The sequence below is a fragment of the Salmo salar genome, chromosome 22, assembly GCF_965601325.2.
Source record: "Salmo salar chromosome 22, fSalSal1, whole genome shotgun sequence".
Classification (NCBI taxonomy): Eukaryota; Metazoa; Chordata; class Actinopteri; order Salmoniformes; family Salmonidae; genus Salmo; species Salmo salar.
In genome coordinates this window covers 33,140,604-33,160,366 of record NC_138312.1, presented here as the reverse complement: position 1 = coordinate 33,160,366, position 19,763 = coordinate 33,140,604, and the positions used below count along the sequence as shown (strand labels likewise).

Sequence of the window (19,763 nt, the reverse complement as noted above, 5' to 3'; positions counted from 1 at the left end):
GAGGAGGGTGATTGTTATGATGATGGAATGGAACATTGCATTTCTCTCCAAGTCAACCAGCTGCAGGCTGCAGCTCAAATCACATCCACATTGCAGGCTGTTCTGATGTTAGTGGCTGGGCCCACAGTAACAGGAATGTAAACTCTTTAACCACCATTTGCTCTACCATCAGGTCTACTGTCTTTGTGTCCATCAGGGCTTCTCTCTGTGCCTTATTGACTCTTCTATAAACTTTCCATTGTTACCAGGGAGAAATGAAGGGCATACTGTGTGACACTGTGCATGTACCCGCCTATAGCATTGTGAAGTTGATACTGAAGGTGCCCATGTCTGGAGAGGCTCCAGGCAACTTCAGCAGTCCTCTAGCTACCCCCTAAGTACAGCAGACTGGATGAGTTATTCATCTGATGTCATGAGTGACAGCCTATCAAAGGACATGTCCACCACAACACGGTGAAAAGAAAGGGGTTATAGTGAGTTACAAATAGGTGACTAATTTTAACGAGAAACAGAAAGATCATCAACCAAGATCAAGGCCAAAGGACTAAAGACAGACGTTCACCTATAATACGCTATAGCCCTTACCCAGTAATGTAAAATATACACTGAGTGTACAAAGCATTAAGAACACCTTCCTAATATTGAGTTACACCCTGCCCTTTTGCCTCGTTATTGTTATTTTGTGTTACTTTTTATAATGTTTTACATTCGTTTACTTGGTAAATATTTTCTTAACTCTTCTTGAACTGCACTGTTGGTTAAGGGCTTGTAAGTAAGCATTTCACGGTAAGGTCTACACTTGTATTCGGCGCATGTGTCAAATAAAGTTTGATTTGATTCTTAATGTTTTATATACTCAGTGTATGACTGCATAATAATGACATTAGTATCTGTCTAAATGTGGTATATGTTACAGTAAATAAACTCATGCATTCTCTCCACCACAGACTATATTTTATTGACTGATCATTTCTAAAGCTCCATGTCCAATCACACTCTCTAGTCTACACTAAAGGATCCACTCTCACCCTGCACATGTACTCAGCACCCCCAACACACTAAAGGATCCACTGTCACCCTGCACATGTACTCAGCACCCCCAACACACTAAAGTATCCACTGTCACCCTGCACATGTACTCAGCACCCCCTACACACTAAAGGATCTACTCTCACCCTGCACATGTACTCAGCACCCCCTACACACTAAAGGATCCACTCTCACCCTGCACATGTACTCAGCACCCCCTACACACTAAAGGATCTACTCTCACCCTGCACATGTACTCAGCACCCCCTACACACTAAAGGATCCACTCTCACCCTGCACATGTACTCAGCACCCCCTACACACTAAAGGATCTACTCTCACCCTGCACATGTACTCAGCACCCCCTACACACTAAAGGATCCACTCTCACCCTGCACATGTACTCAGCACCCCCTACACACTAAAGGATCTACTCTCACCCTGCACATGTACTCAGCACCCCCTACACACTAAAGGATCCACTGTCACCCTGCACATGTACTCAGCACCCCCTACACACTAAAGGATCCACTCTCACCCTGCACATGTACTCAGCACCCCCTACACACTAAAGGATCCACTCTCACCCTGCACATGTACTCAGCACCCCCTACACACTAAAGGATCCACTCTCACCCTGCACATGTACTCAGCACCCCCTACACACTAAAGGAAAGGATATGAGAGCTCACAGCTCCATCAGCACCCCCTAAACACTAAAGGAAAGGATATGAGAGCTCACAGCTCCATCAGCACCCCCTACACACTAAAGGAAAGGATATGAGAGCTCACAGCTCCATCAGCACCACCTCTGTCTGCCCTTGAGTCTGCCAGGCTTTCCCCACGAGCACAGAGAGATGATATGTTTATGAATGAGACGAGATTGTTTTTCCTCTTAAGCGGCTGGTGTCCAAGCCGCTACCCTGTGTGGGGTAAGGCTCAGGGGGGGGCGCTCCGCTACCCTGTGTGGGGTAAGGCTCAGGGGGGTCGCTCCAGCAGTGGTGTGCATTTCAAGGTCACAGCCAGAAGAGTCCAAATGCATCAGGGAGCAGACAGTTGAATAGATCATTATTACCCTGCTCCCCCTGCTCTTTAACAGCTAGGCCCAGCCCAGCCATGGCTTGGCTAAATATGTCGGTGGAATAGAATAGCCATGATAATGTTTTATGATAACAGGGAGAGGCTCTCAAATGATCCCCCTCGTCTTCAAGCCCCATCTGCATCAAGTGGTGGCCAATCAAAAATCTAACTAATCACTAACCTACAGCAGTGACATTTCCAGAAAGTCTCTGATGGCGATGATAATGATGATTATGGTTTCCACTATTGTTATAGTTTTTCTCCGTATAAAATTGCAAAAAACACCGGGCGGCAAAAAACAAGTGGAGCAATTTAGCTCCTAGAACATTTGACACTATTAGCTAATTGGTAATCAGATGACAGATCTTATGGACTGCAAACAACTATGTATTTAGTCAGAAGTAGAATTGCAGAAATCCCTTGTGAATGCCTTTCACATGCACTAACACAGAGGGGAGTGATTTAAGAGTGTTGGGCTTAAGCTATTGTTCAAACATTGTTAAAAGTATCTGCTGCGGCTGCCACTGAGACAGATATTGATTTGAGGGCGCGAGGCTTGATGCCCGTGGCTTGAATTATATGTAGTGAATCTGAAATGAGAAATGAGAGCAAAGACCTGCAATCTCTTTAGTGGATCACAGAGTCAATTACTCACCTGGCTGTGTTGATCCAAACAGTACAGAACAAAAAGTCATGCTGCAGTTCACTTGGTTCATTTGTTATTTAACTCTGTCCCACTAGAGGCTGTTTGTCTAATGAATGCAGCAGCACACTACCCGGGTAGGAAGTTTGTTTAAACAAATGATGGCGATGATATGCTCTCTGTCTCCAACCTGGGTCTGAGATGAGCAGAACAGTCTGATACAGACCGTCTCAGTGTTACAACAGGCCCAGTTTCTCCATCTCTCTCCTGTTTCATTCCAGGGTGCTCCTCTGACTGTCATGGTAATTGTTATCCATAATGGACATGTTTATTGTGACAGGTCTCCTCACACAACCCATTCATATTTTCCAGTTGACAAACTACAGAAAAACAATTTGGCTTTAATTCAAAGGCTCATAGAACACAGAATAAAATATCAAAGTGCCACATTTGTGGCAACATTTTAGGTTGGGTGAGGTCTCTTTAATGCTGCAGCCATAGTTTACTTTAAGTGGAAATTGCAATGCTAGGCAATTCAGAAAGTAAACAAAATTCAAATTCTAAAAGTTAGACCCACTGTTCTGTGTTGTCTGTCTGTCTGAGGGTTAGACCCACTGTTCTGTGTTGTCTGTCTGTCTGAGGGTTAGACCCACTGTTCTGTGTTGTCTGTCTGAGGGTTAGACCCACTGTTCTGTGTTGTCTGTCTGTCTCTGTCTGTCTGAGGGTTAGACCCACTGTTCTGTGTTGTCGGTCTGTCTCTGTCTGTCTGTCTGAGGGTTAGACCCACTGTTCTGTGTTGTCGGTCTGTCTCTGTCTGTCTGAGGGTTAGACCCACTGTTCTGTGTTGTCGGTCTGTCTCTGTCTGTCTGAGGGTTAGACCCACTGTTCTGTGTTGTCGGTCTGTCTCTGTCTGTCTGAGGGTTAGACCCACTGTTCTGTGCTGTCTGTGCTGTGCTATCTGTCTGTCATGTTAGGTTGGGTGAGGTCTCTGCATTAACATTTAAATGCTGCAGCCACGGTTCACTTTAAGTGGAAATCACGTCTGTCTGTATTTCCACATTGGAATATGTTCCTGGTAGCTTTCATCAGTGCAAAAACAGAGAGCGTGTTTTTAAGTCAAATAGCCTCAGGGTATTGTCTGAGTGGAGACATACCGTAACCACACACAGCTCCTGGAAGGGAGACCCTGCCTCACCTCAATGTTCCTGCAAATGTCTTTGTCTTTAGCTGCAGGTCTTTTAGTTGTGCTGCTCAAAGTTGACTGGAAACCCTGTTTTCTTTTCACGCTGTTGGAGAACTGGGTTGCCAACTTAAGGAGATACACACTGCTGACCTAGTTTCTCAAAACACTGAAGTGACTTCTTTCTACTGTGAGCTCTGTCACATACCAGAGTAGATAATAGTTTTTTTTGCTTCGTTTTTTTTTCTTTGACGTGTTTGCCTTTCAAATCTTTGTCTTTTGTTTTTATTCTCCTAAGACTTGTAGCACCTTGTGCAGTGGAGCTCTGTTGATGGAAGCATAGACTAGATGACGAATATATGCTGTTCTTCTGACTAAGAAACCTTACTATCATACAGTAGCAGTCAGCTGGAAGTAGTAGAGATTCTGCCTGTGTGTTTGAGTTGACATAACCCGAACTAACCCATTAACCCTGTGGTGGCCACACCATCCAGTCACATGATGCCACACAAAGTGAGCATTAACTACTGGAAGAGAACAAACTAGCGTTAACGTCAGGCTCTCAGTCAGTCTAACATCCTGGGGTGTATCCAGTTATAGTACTGGGTCTCACTCACTGTCGAGTCAAACGCACAGGAGGCGTTTCAAGATGCTGCACACATCAGGGCTCTACTTTACAAGGGTTCTGTCTGTCTGTCTGTCTGTCTGTCTGTCTGTCTGTCTGTCTGTCTGTCTGTCTGTCTGTCTGTCTGTCTGTCTGTCTGTCTGTCTGTCTGTCTGTCTGTCTGTCTGTCTGTCTGTCTGTCTGTCTGTCTGTCTGTCTGTCTGTCTGTCTGTCTGTCTGTCTGTCTCTGAGGGTTAGACCCACTATGAGATGCTGTGCTGTCTGTCTGTCTGCCAGTCATGCTCCATTGAAAACATTATCTGACTGGCATCCGCTGGCTATATGGGGGACACGAGCACTGAAGTAGAAACACACACCCTGCTGTGTGTGTGTGTGTGTGTGTGTGTGTGTGTGTGTGTGTGTGTGTGTGTGTGTGTGTGTGTGTGTGGCATGTCTGTGTCTGTCTGTGTGTGCGCACGCACGTATGCTTGCGTGTGTGTATGCTCACTGAGCTTAGGCCAACAAAGGGGCAAATAACAGCTTCCACATGCCAACGTTGGAGGGAATATATCATGCAGCTTGATGTTAGTATAGCAGAGATTCAAACTATGTGTCACCTCAGGTCACCCATTTGTTCGCTCTATGTCCAGTTTTTGTTCCACCCTCCTCATCCTGTCCTGCTCCTCCAGGTGATGAAGACCTACCACATGTACCACACAGAGAGCATCAGCGCTGAGAGCAAGCTGAAGGACGCTGAGAAGCAGGAGGAGAAGCAGTTCAGTAAGTCTGCTGACCTCAACGTCCACCTGCTGCGCCACGAGGACCGGCCCCAGAGACGAAGCTCCGTTAGGAAGATCGAGAAGATGAAGGAGAAGGTGAGGCTGACACCAAGGCTTGATGACCATAATAATATCTATAACAGCTGTTGGCTGGGACTGCTGCCAGTACTGTACGTTTTCAGCCTAGTCACTTCCATAAGTGGTATTTTGTGCCAGAGGGATCCTCTCAGTAGTATGTGAATGAGAAGATAGTAAGGCTTTGTGAGAGTGGGTGCAGGTGTGTAAGCTCACCGCTCTGAGAGAGAGAGCCGACCGCCCGGAGCATGGGTCCACAGCTAGACACACATGCACTCTGAAAGCTGTGTTGTTGGGAAGGGCTCGTTTCATGGTAAAGTCTACACCTGTTGTATTCGGCGCATGTGACAAATACAATTTGATATGATTTTCAGGGGGAATTTCTGCAATGCAAATGCATCTCCATTATCAGTGCAGCTCAGGGAATCAAAAGGCTGTCAGGCCGACAGCTTTCCTCCCTCCTCAGGCTGCCATCTCTACAGAGCTGCTGCCAGGAGAACCATACCAACCCCACTCACTATTTATAACTTGCTGTAGCTATGAACGTTATTTCTCTCCACGCTGCCTGGTAACTTAATTTTGCAGGCTACAGTGGCAGTCTCATTCAAAATCCTTCTAGCTACCTCCGAACAAAGGAGAGGAGACAAGAAGGAGAAGAGACAAGAATATGAGACAATCAAGCCATAATCCCCTTTTCTCCAATGTTTCATTTGCATGATAATGGACATGTGCAATTTGAGTTAGTGAATCATGTCTATTTGAAGTACATGTGTATGTATTTGAAGTACATGTTATCCAGTATTGTCCATCTGGAAGAGGATAAGGAGTGGTTTCAAACACACACAGACACAAGTCAAGTTTTGGCTGTTAAATTGTCTCTCTTTAGTCCTGCTTGTGAGCCAAGTCTCAATGATTCTGTGCCGCTGCTTTCCATTTAAGTCAATTATTTTTGTCAATACCATTATGTATCGGTCTACTAGCATCCATTAGTGATGCTATGTGAACAGCAGACGACTACTTCTTCCGTTTTATGAATCATTGAATGTTTCCCAGCTGGATGCCTTAAGCAGACGCAGCATGTCCAGTTAACCATAGCAACAAAGCCGGTGCATCATCTAGAGCTGTGTGTATTTCTGCAATGAGAAATATAAACCGTTTAAATACAGCATATTTCTATAGATTTAATTCTCGTAGATGACTTGTCATTGACACATTGTAAACATGACTTGTTTTATGTGTGAGCACAATTGGAGAACACTAGAGTGACTGTTTGTGTTAGTCTGTTTTTGTTTGCAAGCACACTGGACCGAAACAATATTTTATGGCTATTTCATTGTTCACATCTGGGCTGTGCAGATTGTTGTGCCAAGTGTTAGCAGACAGACAGAATGGCTGTGAGGGAGTGATTGAAGGACCAGCCTGGGTAGACCACTTATGATATTGTCTACATGCAGCTTCTTAAAAAACATCTCTTACAGTGGACCCCTCTGACCTCTTTCCTGACAACACCAAGCCATCAGGCCAAGCCAAGCCATCAGGCTGCACAGCAACCCTCCTATGTTATTGTGCAAATACCATTTAGCCCACTCAACGTTGCTTCATTTCATGGACTGTTTTCCCCCTCTTTGTCTGCTCTCCATTTCTCTCTCCCTCTCTCTTTCTCCCCTCTCCTTCCCCCAGAGGCAAGCCAAGTACTCCGAAAACAAGCTGAAGTGCACTAAAGCCCGCAACGACTATTTGTTGAACCTGGCAGCAACGAATGCCGTTGTGGCGAAATACTACATCCACGATGTCTCTGATATGATTGATGTAAGTATGCGATAGACACACAGGCTGGTTTGTGTCTCACAGCTGGGATTGTCTAACGTTGGTCTAACGTTGGTCTAATGTTGGTCTAATGTTGGTCTAATGTTGGTCTAATGTTGGTCTAACATTGGTCTAATGTTGGTCTAATGTTGGTCTAACGTTGGTCTGACATTGGTCTAACGTTGGTCTAATGTTGCTACACTATATATTCTCACCATCTGTTTCACGGTTCTTAGCTCATTTGCTGTATTGCTTCAAGCTGTTCTGTTGGTTTGACTAAAAGTGTTTACCTCCATTTTGTGTCTCTTAATCTCAAACACAACAGTTTTGTTTTAAGCCCTCCAGTAGTACTGTTGTTATATGTCTAACTGAATGGCTTTGCCAGGTATACATTACACCCCGACTGTATGTTACCACCCTAAAGGCATTGTTATGATTCTTCTGGAATATGAATGATGACTTCCTGTCAAGGGAATGGTTCAATGTTGACAATCAGAATACCTTCCTCCTGGTCTTCTCTTCCCTCTCTTACCCCTGTTCTCCTCTCCTCCCTCTGTCATGCCCTCATCTATCTGTGAGGGCTTGGAGTGCTGTCAGGGCTAAGGCCCCTTTGGAAGCTGTGCTGAGAGACTTGGAGCGGAGCGTGGCCGTTACTGTCACACACCACACTCTCCCAGGGAGCCAACCAAAACACACTGATGGTGAAACATGACCCTGGGTGACACACACAGACACATACATACAAACACACACACAAACACACACACACACATACACACACAGAAACTAATCTGATCCTATGTGCTTCCTGCTTCAAAACAAAACACTTCCCTTTTCTTTTACTTCATTCCTCAAATCTACAGTACAGCCAGGGTTTTCACCCTCTTTTGTTGGTCCACTTCTAATAAATAATGTGTTACGTTGAACTGTATCCATTGGATTATAGAAATAGAGAGTAATACACAGTTACATGACAGAAAAGACCATACCTAGGTGAACCACCATCATAATTCAAAATGCAAAGCCAATGCAGCCCAGCAGCAAGCCTGCCTGAGAAGTCTGTGATTACGGTTGGTGAACAGGATGAGTTTGCTTTGTGGACCACTAATGGCTGGAGGAATGAAACCCTAGCCAGGGTCTGGGTGCAGGCTCTGTGTATACAGGCAGCAGTGTGGCCAGTGTGGTTGGCAGGGTTCATTCAGCCCCGGGTTACCTGGTGGTTGTGGCAGGGATCATTCAGCCGCAGGTTACCTGTTGTTTCTACAACCAGATGTTCCTCCTCTCTCCCACCTCCCTGCCAGTCTACTGCTGGGTGGTTACTGTGGTATTGCCCCAGGCCTGCCTGGCCTCTTCTGATACTCTGAACAGGTCAGGGAGTTGGATACAGAGATCCTGCATATGTAAAGTACTGTATGCCTAGAAACATATAATGCAATTGAACTGAGAGGCTTGATGCTAGACAGACTTTTGGCAATGAGAGAGATTGCATCCAGGATTTTTCTCTTTAAAATGTTCTAAACATCAACTGTGTGAAGTGTGAAGGAGCTAGCCAGTGTAACCGATGTGAAATGGCTAGTTAGTTAGCGGTGGTGCGCGCTAATAGCGTTTCAATCGGTGATGTCACTCGCTCTGAGACTTGAAGTAGGTTTTCCCCTTGCGTTGCAAGGGCCGCGGCTTTTGTGGCGCGATGGGAAACAATGCTTCGTGGGGTGTCAGTTGGAGATGTGTGCAAGGGTCCCTGGTTCGAGCCCAGGTTGGGGCGAAGAGAGGGACGGAACCTACACTGTTACACCAGGAGCTGTAGGCTACTCAGGGGTCTGCCAGACGGAGACCTCTGATTGGTGGTTGTGTCTCTGTGCTGGGCCACTTTGTTGGAGCTGCTTCCTGTGTCTGGCAAGCAAAAGGGGCCATGTCATCCCAAATCCGGCCCCGCTGCAGGGAAAGGGATTGTGAGCATGACTCGCTGTGCTTTGCTGCCACAAGCTTTGCAGAGGATAAGTGCCTGTTTGTCATACCACACAGAAACAGTCACTAGCAGCCAGCCATCAAAACAGACATCCACACTGCAAGTCAGCCCTGTCCACCCGAATCAATGGAAATAAAATACATGCATGCAAATAAACAATGTCATCAGTTCTGCAGTACCAGTATTCTGCCTGTCAGCACTCCTGCTACAGTCTACACACGATAGCACCATGATTCAATCAGAGCATGGAACTCATTAGAGCCAGGCAGTGTGTTTCTTATGGGATGTGGCTGTTGAAATACAACTCTGTACCATAACGAGCTCTGTGCTCCCATTTCCTTACTCATTTTACACTGACCCTGCTATAAAACAACCACAGATATGGGGGTTTATCATTGGAGTCGAGCGCAACTTCCTGTGTGTTTATTAAAGAGCGTTTAGTGAATCACTAAGCAGTCAGACTCGGGCCCCCCGAAGCCTCTTAGAAACCCACTTGGCTATAGTAATGAGGTTAGTTTATGCAGCTCCATGGTTGAGCTAATTATCTTAGGTGTCCTACTGTACTTGCTTTTCTAATTCGGTGTATTCTATTATTCTATTTCTGCCCGTTAACCCCCAACAGTGTCTAATTTGGAATTTAGTTAATGTTGGAGGTCAGGTTAGTAACATGCTCGTAGGAAATGAGCGGAATTGTGTAACTGAATCGTGTGCATGCTAAAGACTGAGTTCATCACATTGACTTGTGTATAATGAGGGCATGGATTCAGACTGGTTTGTCAGGTTGTTCATAATTAGGGCCAGTATGTTCTTAGACACGTGACCTGAGCTGGAAAACTCTGGACCCTAGGCGTATGCTTCCAGTCAGGTCATGATCAACTCCTTTATTATATTCTACTCCTCTGTTAGTTATTGTATTATACTATACTATAATGACTGTATCTCTATAGTGCTGCGACCTGGGTTACCACGCCAGCCTGGCACGTACCTTCAGGACCTACCTGTCAGCTGAGTACAACCTGGAGACTAGTCGCCACGAGGGCCTGGACATCATGGAGAACGCCGTGGACAACCTGGACTCCCGCAGCGACAAGCACAAGATCATGGACATGCACAACCAGGTGTTCTGCCCTCCCATGCGCTTCGAGTACCTGCCCCACATGGGGGACGAGGTGAGAGGTGTTAAATGACTGATACATTTGGTACATTTATAGATTCATACTATATCTTTATCGAAATGTATCCAAGTTACAAGTACAACCAATACATTTGTTAAACCATGGAAACCACATTCATGCCAGCAGAAACAGCAAGCATGTTTTTTTCCAATCCTGTAAGACAGTTTGTGAAAAACCAAGTTGCCCAGCCCTCTCTGTCTGTGTCCTCTCAGGTGTGCCAGGTGAGTGCCCAGCAGCCAGTGCAGACTGAGCTCCTGATGCGCTACCACCAGCTGCAGTCCCGCCTGGCCACGCTCAAGATCGAGAACGAGGAGGTGAAGGCTTTTTTTAAATGTACCTTTATTTAACTTGGCAAGTCCGTTCAAATTCTTATTCACAATGACGGCCTACCCCGGCCAAACCCTAACCCGGACGACGCTGGGCCAATTGTGCACCACCCTACGGTACTCCCAATCTCGGCCGGTTGTGATACAGCCTGGAATTTAACCAGGGTCTGTAGTGATGCCTCTAGCACTGAGATGCAGTGCCTTAGACCGCTGTGCCACTCGGGAGTCCACGATAGCGTCCCCCCCAGTGTGTCTGTTGCTTCCCCACACTGAGACCGCTCTGTAGCCTCTGTTCCTCTGTCACCTCTCTCTCTGACACGCCCAAACTCACCCGGTCTTTAGAGACCATCAGCTCTCATCGAAATTTCATTTCAGTGGCCCACACACACTCCTTGTGAGCAGAGTGTATATTCAGCTTGTGATATGAACGTGTGTGATAACACTAATGGGTGCATGTTCCATGTAGATACAGTACATCACTGCTGATTGTGTGTTGTGATGACTGGTTCTTCTCAGTGGGAGCAGCAGGCGCGCACACACACACACACACACACACACACACACACACACACACACACACACACACACACACACACACACACACACACACACACACAGACAAACACACCTCTCACCCTCTGAGTAGATGCAAGTGCTAACGGAGGTGCTAATGACCTTGGCTGGCTAGCTACAGCCTGCCCTGATGGCTATGCCTCCGTCTCATAACATCTCATATAACTGACGGGTAATCTCAGCGCTGTAGAGAAAGAGCCCGCAGCCCTTTTACATCCAGCCAGACCAGACGCTCTTCATATTCTGCTGTTATTCTGATGGATGGCTGACCCGGTGGGTCATCTGGTACACTGCCTAGGATTGAGTCCTGTACCTGCTTTAGGGTAGAGGAAGGCTGCCAGCTGTCATGCAGCTATAGTCAAAGGTCATCAGTTTTTATTCAGGGTCGATTTGTCTTTGAAATGGGATATGCCAGTGATCACTCACACTTGACCTTGCACGTGTCGTAGGGAACCCTGAAGTAAAAAAAATCTTACTGGCCTATTATGTTACAAAGGACCTGGATCAGATGACTGAGGAGGAAATGCTGTTTCGTTTGTCACCATTTCATTTTTTGTGGTTGAAATTCTTCCCTTTCTTGTTGTTCTGAAGGACCTGGATCAGATGACTGAGTAGGAAATCCTAGTTCATTTGTCATTGTTTCAGTTGTTGAATTGTTCCCTTTGCTGTAGGTGAGGAAGACACTGGACGCCACCATGCAGACCATGCAGGACATGCTGACTGTGGAGGACTTTGATGTGTCCGATGCCTTCCAGCATAGCCGCTCCACTGAGTCCATCAAGTCTGTGGCCTCTGAGACCTACATGAGCAAACTGAACGTGGCCAAGAGACGGGCCAACCAGCAGGAGACAGAGGTCTTCTACTTCACTGTGAGTACCTGCCTGCTATACATAGCCTTCATACCTGCCTGTTATACATAGCCTTCATACCTGCCTGCTATACATAGCCATCATACCTGCCTGTTATGCATAGCCTTCATACCTGCCTGTTATACATAGCCTTCATACCTGCCTGCTATACATAGCCTTCATACCTGCCTGTTTTTCCCTGAGATATGCAGCCATGCCTCAGGGCAACTGCCTGTTAAATTTGTTTCACAGTTAAGGAATAAACCTGGCTGTACTGCCGTAGCCTTTACTCCCTGACTAAAAGGGCCTTGATTGTCAGCTTAGTGCGGGGCACTGCAGTGTACAGTACTGCACATCAACATCAAGCCATCTGCCATCACACTATTCCATAAAACACATATGACAAGCCCCATGCTATGGAAATCACATGGAAATCCAATTATCCCAGGAACAGATTGAGTTTGTTCCGTACAGAGTGAAACTGACTGAATGTGTTCTCTGGCCTCTGTGGTGGATGGCAGGCGTCTCCGCCTGTTCCAGTCACATCCCATTAGCGCTGTTCACTCACTGACGCCTTCATCTGGTCTGTTTGGGTTCACAGAAATTCAAGGAGTTCCTGAACGGCAGCAACCTCATCATTAAACTGCAGGCCAAGCATGACCTCCTGAAGCAGACACTGGGAGAAGGTAAGGCCCCTCGGTCTCTCCACCAATGACATCATATCTATTTAAATCAATGTTAGTTTGACACCCCTTCTCGTAATGCTCCTACTTCCTTCTGGTCACAGTGGTGTTAATGGCAGGTGCCAGGCCTTGCGTGTCAACACCTAGCTCAGTATGAGCAAGAAATCCCTATGTGATAGGTGATGGGTGTGTAAAATGGCCGCCATCAGGCCCAGTAGTGTTGTGGAGCTCTTATCTAATGAGCAAAGCTGAACCAGGCAGAGGAAGCGGGAGGAGACCACATGAACTTGTTTCTTCTCAAGGGGCAGAAGGGAACCAGGGAAGAGGAATTAAGTTCATATTCAAAGGCGAGTTGCATCAAAGGTATCATAAGAAAACACTAAAGCACCATCGATCCCCACTCCTCTCTTCTCATTTGCACGATTGAGACATTGCACTGGTTGGTTCCTGTATGTTGTAGCCTCTAGGAGGATCCTGGAGGAGTATGGGTAATAGAAACCCCCGCCTTTCTCGCAGAGGCCCCTCCCAGGGGGACCTTTGTCACCTCAACCCTGAGTAGTTTACGCCCAATCAGTCAGGATGTCCCAGCTCCCAGCAGCACCATCTCAGCAGCTGCTACTGCACCAGGGGTTCACCTAGTAGAGAGGGACAGCAGGCACAACCAGCTGAGGCCATGCACACACACACACACACACACACACACACACACACACACACACACACACACACACACACACACACACACACCCCCTTTCACCCCATACACACATACAGTGCACAAACTTGGTCGACATGGATTTGTCTAGTCAGTTTAGGCATCCCTAATGTTCCTCTGTCATCTTCAGATCTCTATGAACTGATACCTCAGACTGCTTGAATGTGTTTTCATGTGAACATAGCCCACAGCTGGTTTGTTTGTGTGATCGTGGCTCAGTGCTGCTGTCTGTGTAGGGACATACCAACCATGTTTAATTATTCAGGTGATCAATCTAGCCTGCTCATTAAGCGTGTGTGTGTGTGTGTGTGTGTGTGTGTGTGTGTGTGTGTGTGTGTGTGTGTGTGTGTGTGTGTGTGTGTGTGTGTGAATGTGTTATTAGTGACCATGGAGAAATACCACATGGTGCACACATCAGACCTAGCTGTATAGATTACTACAGCACTATGTCAACATGAAACTAGTCAATGTGACTGGGATAGCTACAGATCTTCTGTATTAGATACTTTAGAGAGGTTCACCATGAATATCTCCAGTTAACGCAGGTAGAACTCACAGCTAGTCACACAAAATACACCAGCGTAATGATTCATTGCCTATTGTTAGATTATGGCACTGTATTTGAAATGTAGGTTTAGAATATTGAGACCTCAACTTTACAGGTTTACATAAAGCACTCGGCTCATTGAACAAAAGTACTTCAGTCACCAATTACTGATGTATTCTTGTAGTTACAATGAAACACTTAACCCTTTACACTTATACCAATATACGGGTTGAAAATGGCAGTTTTGGGCACTAATAAGCACCTAAATTGGATGTCAGAGCTCTGACTGCGCTTCACAGCGCTGTATGGGTTTTGACTGACAGCCGTTCTGAACACCACGTGCGACAAGAAGCTGCACCAATCTCTCCCGGTAATTGGGCTACTTTTGCAATTTTTTTGTTGTTAGAGTGAGGGAAATGCTATAAATGAAGATGACTTGATATATTTTAAAAGATGAGATGTTGAGGATTATAATAAATACCACTTTGATGTAATAAAGCAAGCCAAACACAAAGTGCACTTAACGTTTATTCAACTAGGCAAGTCAGTTAAGAACAAATTCTTATTTACAATGACGGCCTACTTGTAAAGCCCTCCCGGCCAAACCCTCCCCTAACCCGGACGATGCTGGGCCAATCATAAAACTCATGTCCTATACAGGGTCAACGTTTATGATCACTAAGTTTGATGTACAGTTACAAGATGACATGACGTCATACCCTGGGTTGTTCTGAACACAATGAGCTAATGTTTGTTTATTCTTGAAGAGAATCTGCTGCAGCACACGAACCTGAATGCACACATGACTCCTTTCTATGCCCACCAACATTACCATCTGTTTCTCTGAACTGCCTTGTGAAAGCCTAACACTGTAAGATCATGTTTTATAACTTCGCTAGTCATGTTGGAAATAGAACAAGCTTTCAAATCATGCTCATCTGACCCAGATTGCGATTTATATTGGACAGTTTTGGGATTGCGTAAAGAACATCTTATATATACATATGTACAAAATGACCAACTGGAGACCTGGATGGCAGGACAAATCAACATAACATTAAGATAGGGCATCTGTACTGCCAACATTATGTATAGAGAAATGGGTCATTCATCACTATAGTCTCTCATTCAATTCTCAATGGATTCTATATAAAAGACAAAGGGCTTTTCTCTACCCTAGCTAATAAACCCTTGATTAACTATTGGCTTTGAAATGAGTTCATAGATGCAGCAGTTAGAGCTGTGGTTAGTGGGAGAGCCCTTCTGATGGATACGGATTACAGTCATAACAATTAACTGACTTCTTCACTGCCTAACCTACACTCAATGTCTTGTGTTTACCTGATATTAGAAAAGGTTTATTGTGTGTGTGGTGTGTGTGTGGTGTGTGTGTGTGTGTGTGTGTGGTGTGTGTGTGTGTGTGTGTGTGGAGAGAGAGAGGTGCTGTCTGTGTGTGTGTGTTTTTGGTGAAAGTTTGAAAGAAAGTGAAACTATTTGAATATTTGGGTTTGGTGTTTTTGCGTGCACATGTGTCTCTGTGTGTGTTGAGACATGCACAGGGCTTTGGGACAAAGGGCTCAGTGAGCTGGCACTGACATTGCACAGTGTCACCAGTGTGAGATGACCCCCCCCCTGTACCCCCAGTCTTCCCCCTCCCACCCAGAGCCCTTTTCTTCCCTCGGGCAGCGGGCCTGCACCACACAGGGTCCTCTCTGAGGTTTCTACGGCGACAGCTCAATGCCTTTGTCTCAGGGATGCTGTTGTTGCTAGACCATTCAGCTCTCCCTCAATAGCTTTGACTATTCCCATGAAATCCTTCACTGAGCCCTGGTAGAGGAGCAGGAGTTAGCCTGCGCACTGTGCATAACATGCCCTCATATTCTTAATGACATTTCTCTCTTCTGTGTTTGCAGGAGAAAGGGCTGAATGTGGGACTACGAGGTAAGATGTCTTAAGATAACTAAACCATTTCAAATCCCCTGCCTTTGTTCCAAGACGCCTTTTCAACTGAACTTATAGAAATTGGATTTAACATGCACAGTCATTGGGTAGAGTAATAATGATTATTGTATGATGTATATAAAAATCTAACTGTAAAATATACACAGTCCTACACAATCAAGTCTGCAGCCAAATAAACAAAGTCCCTAATGAATGATAACCTAAGTCTATGTATGTATCCAAAGATCATGGTGCATATTTAAGGTTATTTGATGTCAGTGGGTGTCTGATACTTCTCAGATAGAGTTCAGTGTGTCAAATTGGAGGGCCTGTTGTCCGGAACTCTGGCAGTCTCTATGGGGGTGCCACAGGGTTCAATTCTCGGGTTGACTCTTTTCTCTGTATACATCAATGATGTCGCTCTTGCTGCTGGTGATTCTCTGATCCACCTGTACGCAGACGACACCATTCTGTATACTTCTGGCCCTTTTTTGGACACTGTGTTATCAATCCTCCAGATGAGCTTCAATGCCATACAACACTCCTTTCGTGGCCTCCAACTGCTCTTAAATGCAAGTAAAACTAAATGCATGCTCTTCAACCGATCACTGCCCGCACCTGCCCGCCCGTCTAGCATCACTACTTTGGACGGTTCTGACTTAGAATATGTGTACAACTACAAATACCTAGGTGTCTGGTTAGACTGTAAACTCTCCTTCCAGACTCACATTAACCATCTCCAATCCAAAATTAAATCTAGAATTAGCTTCCTATTTCGCAACAAAGCATCCTTCACTCATGCTGCCAAACATACCCTCGTAAAACTGACTATCCTACCGATCCTTGACTTCGGCGATGTCATTTACAAAATAGCCTCCAGCACTCTACTCAGCAAATTGTATGTAGTCTATCACAGTACCATCCGTTTTGTCACCAAAGCCCCATATAGTACCCAACACTGCGAACTGTATGCTCTCGTTGGCTGGCCTTCGCTTCATATTCGTCGCCAAACCAATTGGCTCCAGGTCATCTATAAGTCTTTGCTAGGTAAAGCCCCGCCTTATCTCAGCTCACTGGTCACCATAGCAGCACCCACCCATAGCACGCTCTCCAGCAGGTATATTTCACTGGTCATCCCCAAAGCCAACTCCTCCTTTGGCTGCCTTTCCTTCCAGTTCTCTGCTGCCAATGACTGGAACGAATTGCAAAAATCACTGAAGCTGGAGTCTTACATCTCCCTCACTAACTTTAAGCATCAGCTGTCAGAGCAGCTTACCGATCATTGCAACTGTACACAGCCCATCTGTAAATAGCCCACCCAACTACCTCATCCCCATATTGTTATTTATTTTTTTGCTCTTTTGCACCCCAGTATCTCTACTTGCACATTCATCTTCTGCACATCTATCACTCCAGTGTTAATGCTAAATTGTAATTATTTCGCCACAATGGCCTATTTATTGCCTTACCTCCCTAATCTTACTACATTTGCACACCCTTTATATAGATTTTTCTGTTGTGTTATTGACTGTACATTTATCCCACGTGTAACTCTGTGTTGTTTGTGTCACACTGCTTTGCTTTATCTTGGCCAGGTCGCAGTTGTAAATGAGAACTTGTTCTCAACTGGCCTACCTGGTTAAATAAAGTTGAAATTAATAAAAATGTAAATAAAAAACAAAGGAACAAGCTACTGCAGGTCATACAGGATGGAGTTCTCAGAGCATCTTGTTCACATACAACCATTATTTTCTGCTCCATTTACCTTATTGCCAGGAGTTAATACATTTTACATTTTAGTAATTTAATTAATGGGTACATATCATTCATTTATAAGTCACAAAATGGATGTAACAAGTACAGATTGAGTTATTCAGAACGGGGCTGACTCCAACAACAAATACAAGCATTGCACCCTATGCAAGTTAGTTACGGTACATTGAATATTGAGCGATGGATACATTTCATATATTTTTTTAACATTTTTTCTTCTGTACTGGTCCCCCATGGGAATCGAACCCACAACCCTGGCGTTGCAAACACCATGCTCTACCAACTGAGCCACACGGGACCATACAAACCTACACATCATGTGATGCAAAGCCACAATGAGCAGAATGGTTGAGTTCCGTCTGGATGGCAGAGAGGAGTGTGTCACTGCTCTCTGTCTCTGGGAAGGGCTCCAGGACTGCAGTGCAGATGGAGCAGGCATGCTGTTAGTATGTGTGCTGTTAGTGTGTGTGCGCGCACGTGTGTGTGTGATATTAATGAAGTAAATTCCTAGGTGTATTTTAATGTTTTGTTTGGATAAGACTTAAATATCTTTTAGGAATGCTACTTTGGTTGAGGCTGACGACTCTTCCACTGCTCTGTCGATCGCTACAATCTTTAGTCTGAGATTGCCATTGAAGTCGTTTGTGGCGATAAGGGGCATTGTACAAAACAAAGTAATCAGCGATTGGATCATCTCTAGCCAATCAGAGCATCAATGTCAATCACCGCCGCTTCACCCACGTGTGTTCTGGCTCTGACCCAACCCAAAGTTTCTGGACCAATCAGACGGCCCCAAATGTGTTCGTATTCGGTGAAGGGTCGGGGAGGTACTCAGATCCAGACTCATTGTGGAGAAGAAACTAACGTCCGTGGGCGTGGCGTAGCATTTGGCCATAGCAAGGAGTCTGGGTAGCCAGGCAAACTTTAGTTTGCCCTGTCCATGACCGGCCTTGCCGAAGTACCATCGGTCTGCTAACCACACTGTACTGAGTGTACAAACCATTAGGAACACCTGCTCTTTCCATGACATAGACTGACCTGGTTAATCCAGGTGAAAGCTATGATCCCTTATTGATATCACCTGATAAATTCACTTCAATCAGTGTAGATGAAGGGGAGGAGACAGGTTAAAGAAGGATTTTTAAATCTTGAGACATTTGAGACATGGATTGTGTATGTGTGCTATTTAGAGGGTGAATGGGCAAGACAAAATATTTAAGTGCCTTTGAACAGGGTATGGTAGTAGGTGACAGGCCCACCAGTTTGTTTCAAGAACTGCAACGCTGCTGGGTTTTTCACGCTTCAGTTTCCCGTGTGTATCAAGAATGGTCCACCACCCAAAGGACATCCAGCCAACTTCACACAACTGTGGGAAGCATTGGAGTCAACATGGGCCAGCATCCCTGTGGAGGGCTTTCGACACCTTGTAGTCCATTCCCCGACGATTTGAGGCTGTTCTGAGGGCAAAAGAGGGGGTGCAAATAAATATTAGGAAGGTGTTCCCAATGTTTGGTACACTCAGTGTATATGTGAGGGGTAACCTGAACTATCAGCAGGTGTACTTGATTTTATAAGCTCTGATTTAATAATGTTTACATTCAGCTATATATTGGGAATCATTAACCTCTCTTATGTTTTGGTCCCGTGTGGCTCAGTTGGTAGAGCATGGTATTTGCAACGCCAGGGTTGTGGGTTCGTTTCCCACGGGGGACCAGTATGGAAAAAAAATGTATGCAATGTATGCATTCACTACTGTAAGTCGCTCTGGATAAGAGCGTCTGCTAAATGACTAAAATGTAAAAATATAATGTTTTCAATAAGTCAGTCAGAGTGGGTTTTATGAAGGGGCCCCCAGCCCTCGAGACACTCAGGGACCCAACACTCCCAGCAGCCCAGCCTAGTGCTGCCTAAGGGTTAATTACAGGGCAGAGCCATCAGGTTTAAATAACACACACCAGTAAGTGATAAAACGTCTCGTTTTGGTCGATTTTTCAAGATTTGGATATGGATCACTTCCTCC

At 45.4% G+C, this 19,763-nt stretch overlaps 1 protein-coding gene across 2 annotated transcripts in view; it reads left to right on the top strand.

Annotated features, from left to right (window-relative positions):
* LOC106583180 (SLIT-ROBO Rho GTPase-activating protein 3) overlaps positions 1-19,763 on the top strand; it is a 104,427-nt gene that overhangs the window by 54,945 nt on the left and 29,719 nt on the right. For both annotated transcript variants that reach the window (XM_014167076.3, XM_014167077.3), the window contains exons 5-11: positions 5,226-5,411; positions 7,071-7,199; positions 10,110-10,331; positions 10,550-10,651; positions 11,908-12,105; positions 12,686-12,770; positions 15,943-15,970. In XM_014167076.3, coding sequence (XP_014022551.1) covers positions 5,226-5,411; positions 7,071-7,199; positions 10,110-10,331; positions 10,550-10,651; positions 11,908-12,105; positions 12,686-12,770; positions 15,943-15,970 — 950 coding nt within the window. The remainder of the gene's footprint in view (positions 1-5,225; positions 5,412-7,070; positions 7,200-10,109; positions 10,332-10,549; positions 10,652-11,907; positions 12,106-12,685; positions 12,771-15,942; positions 15,971-19,763) is intronic.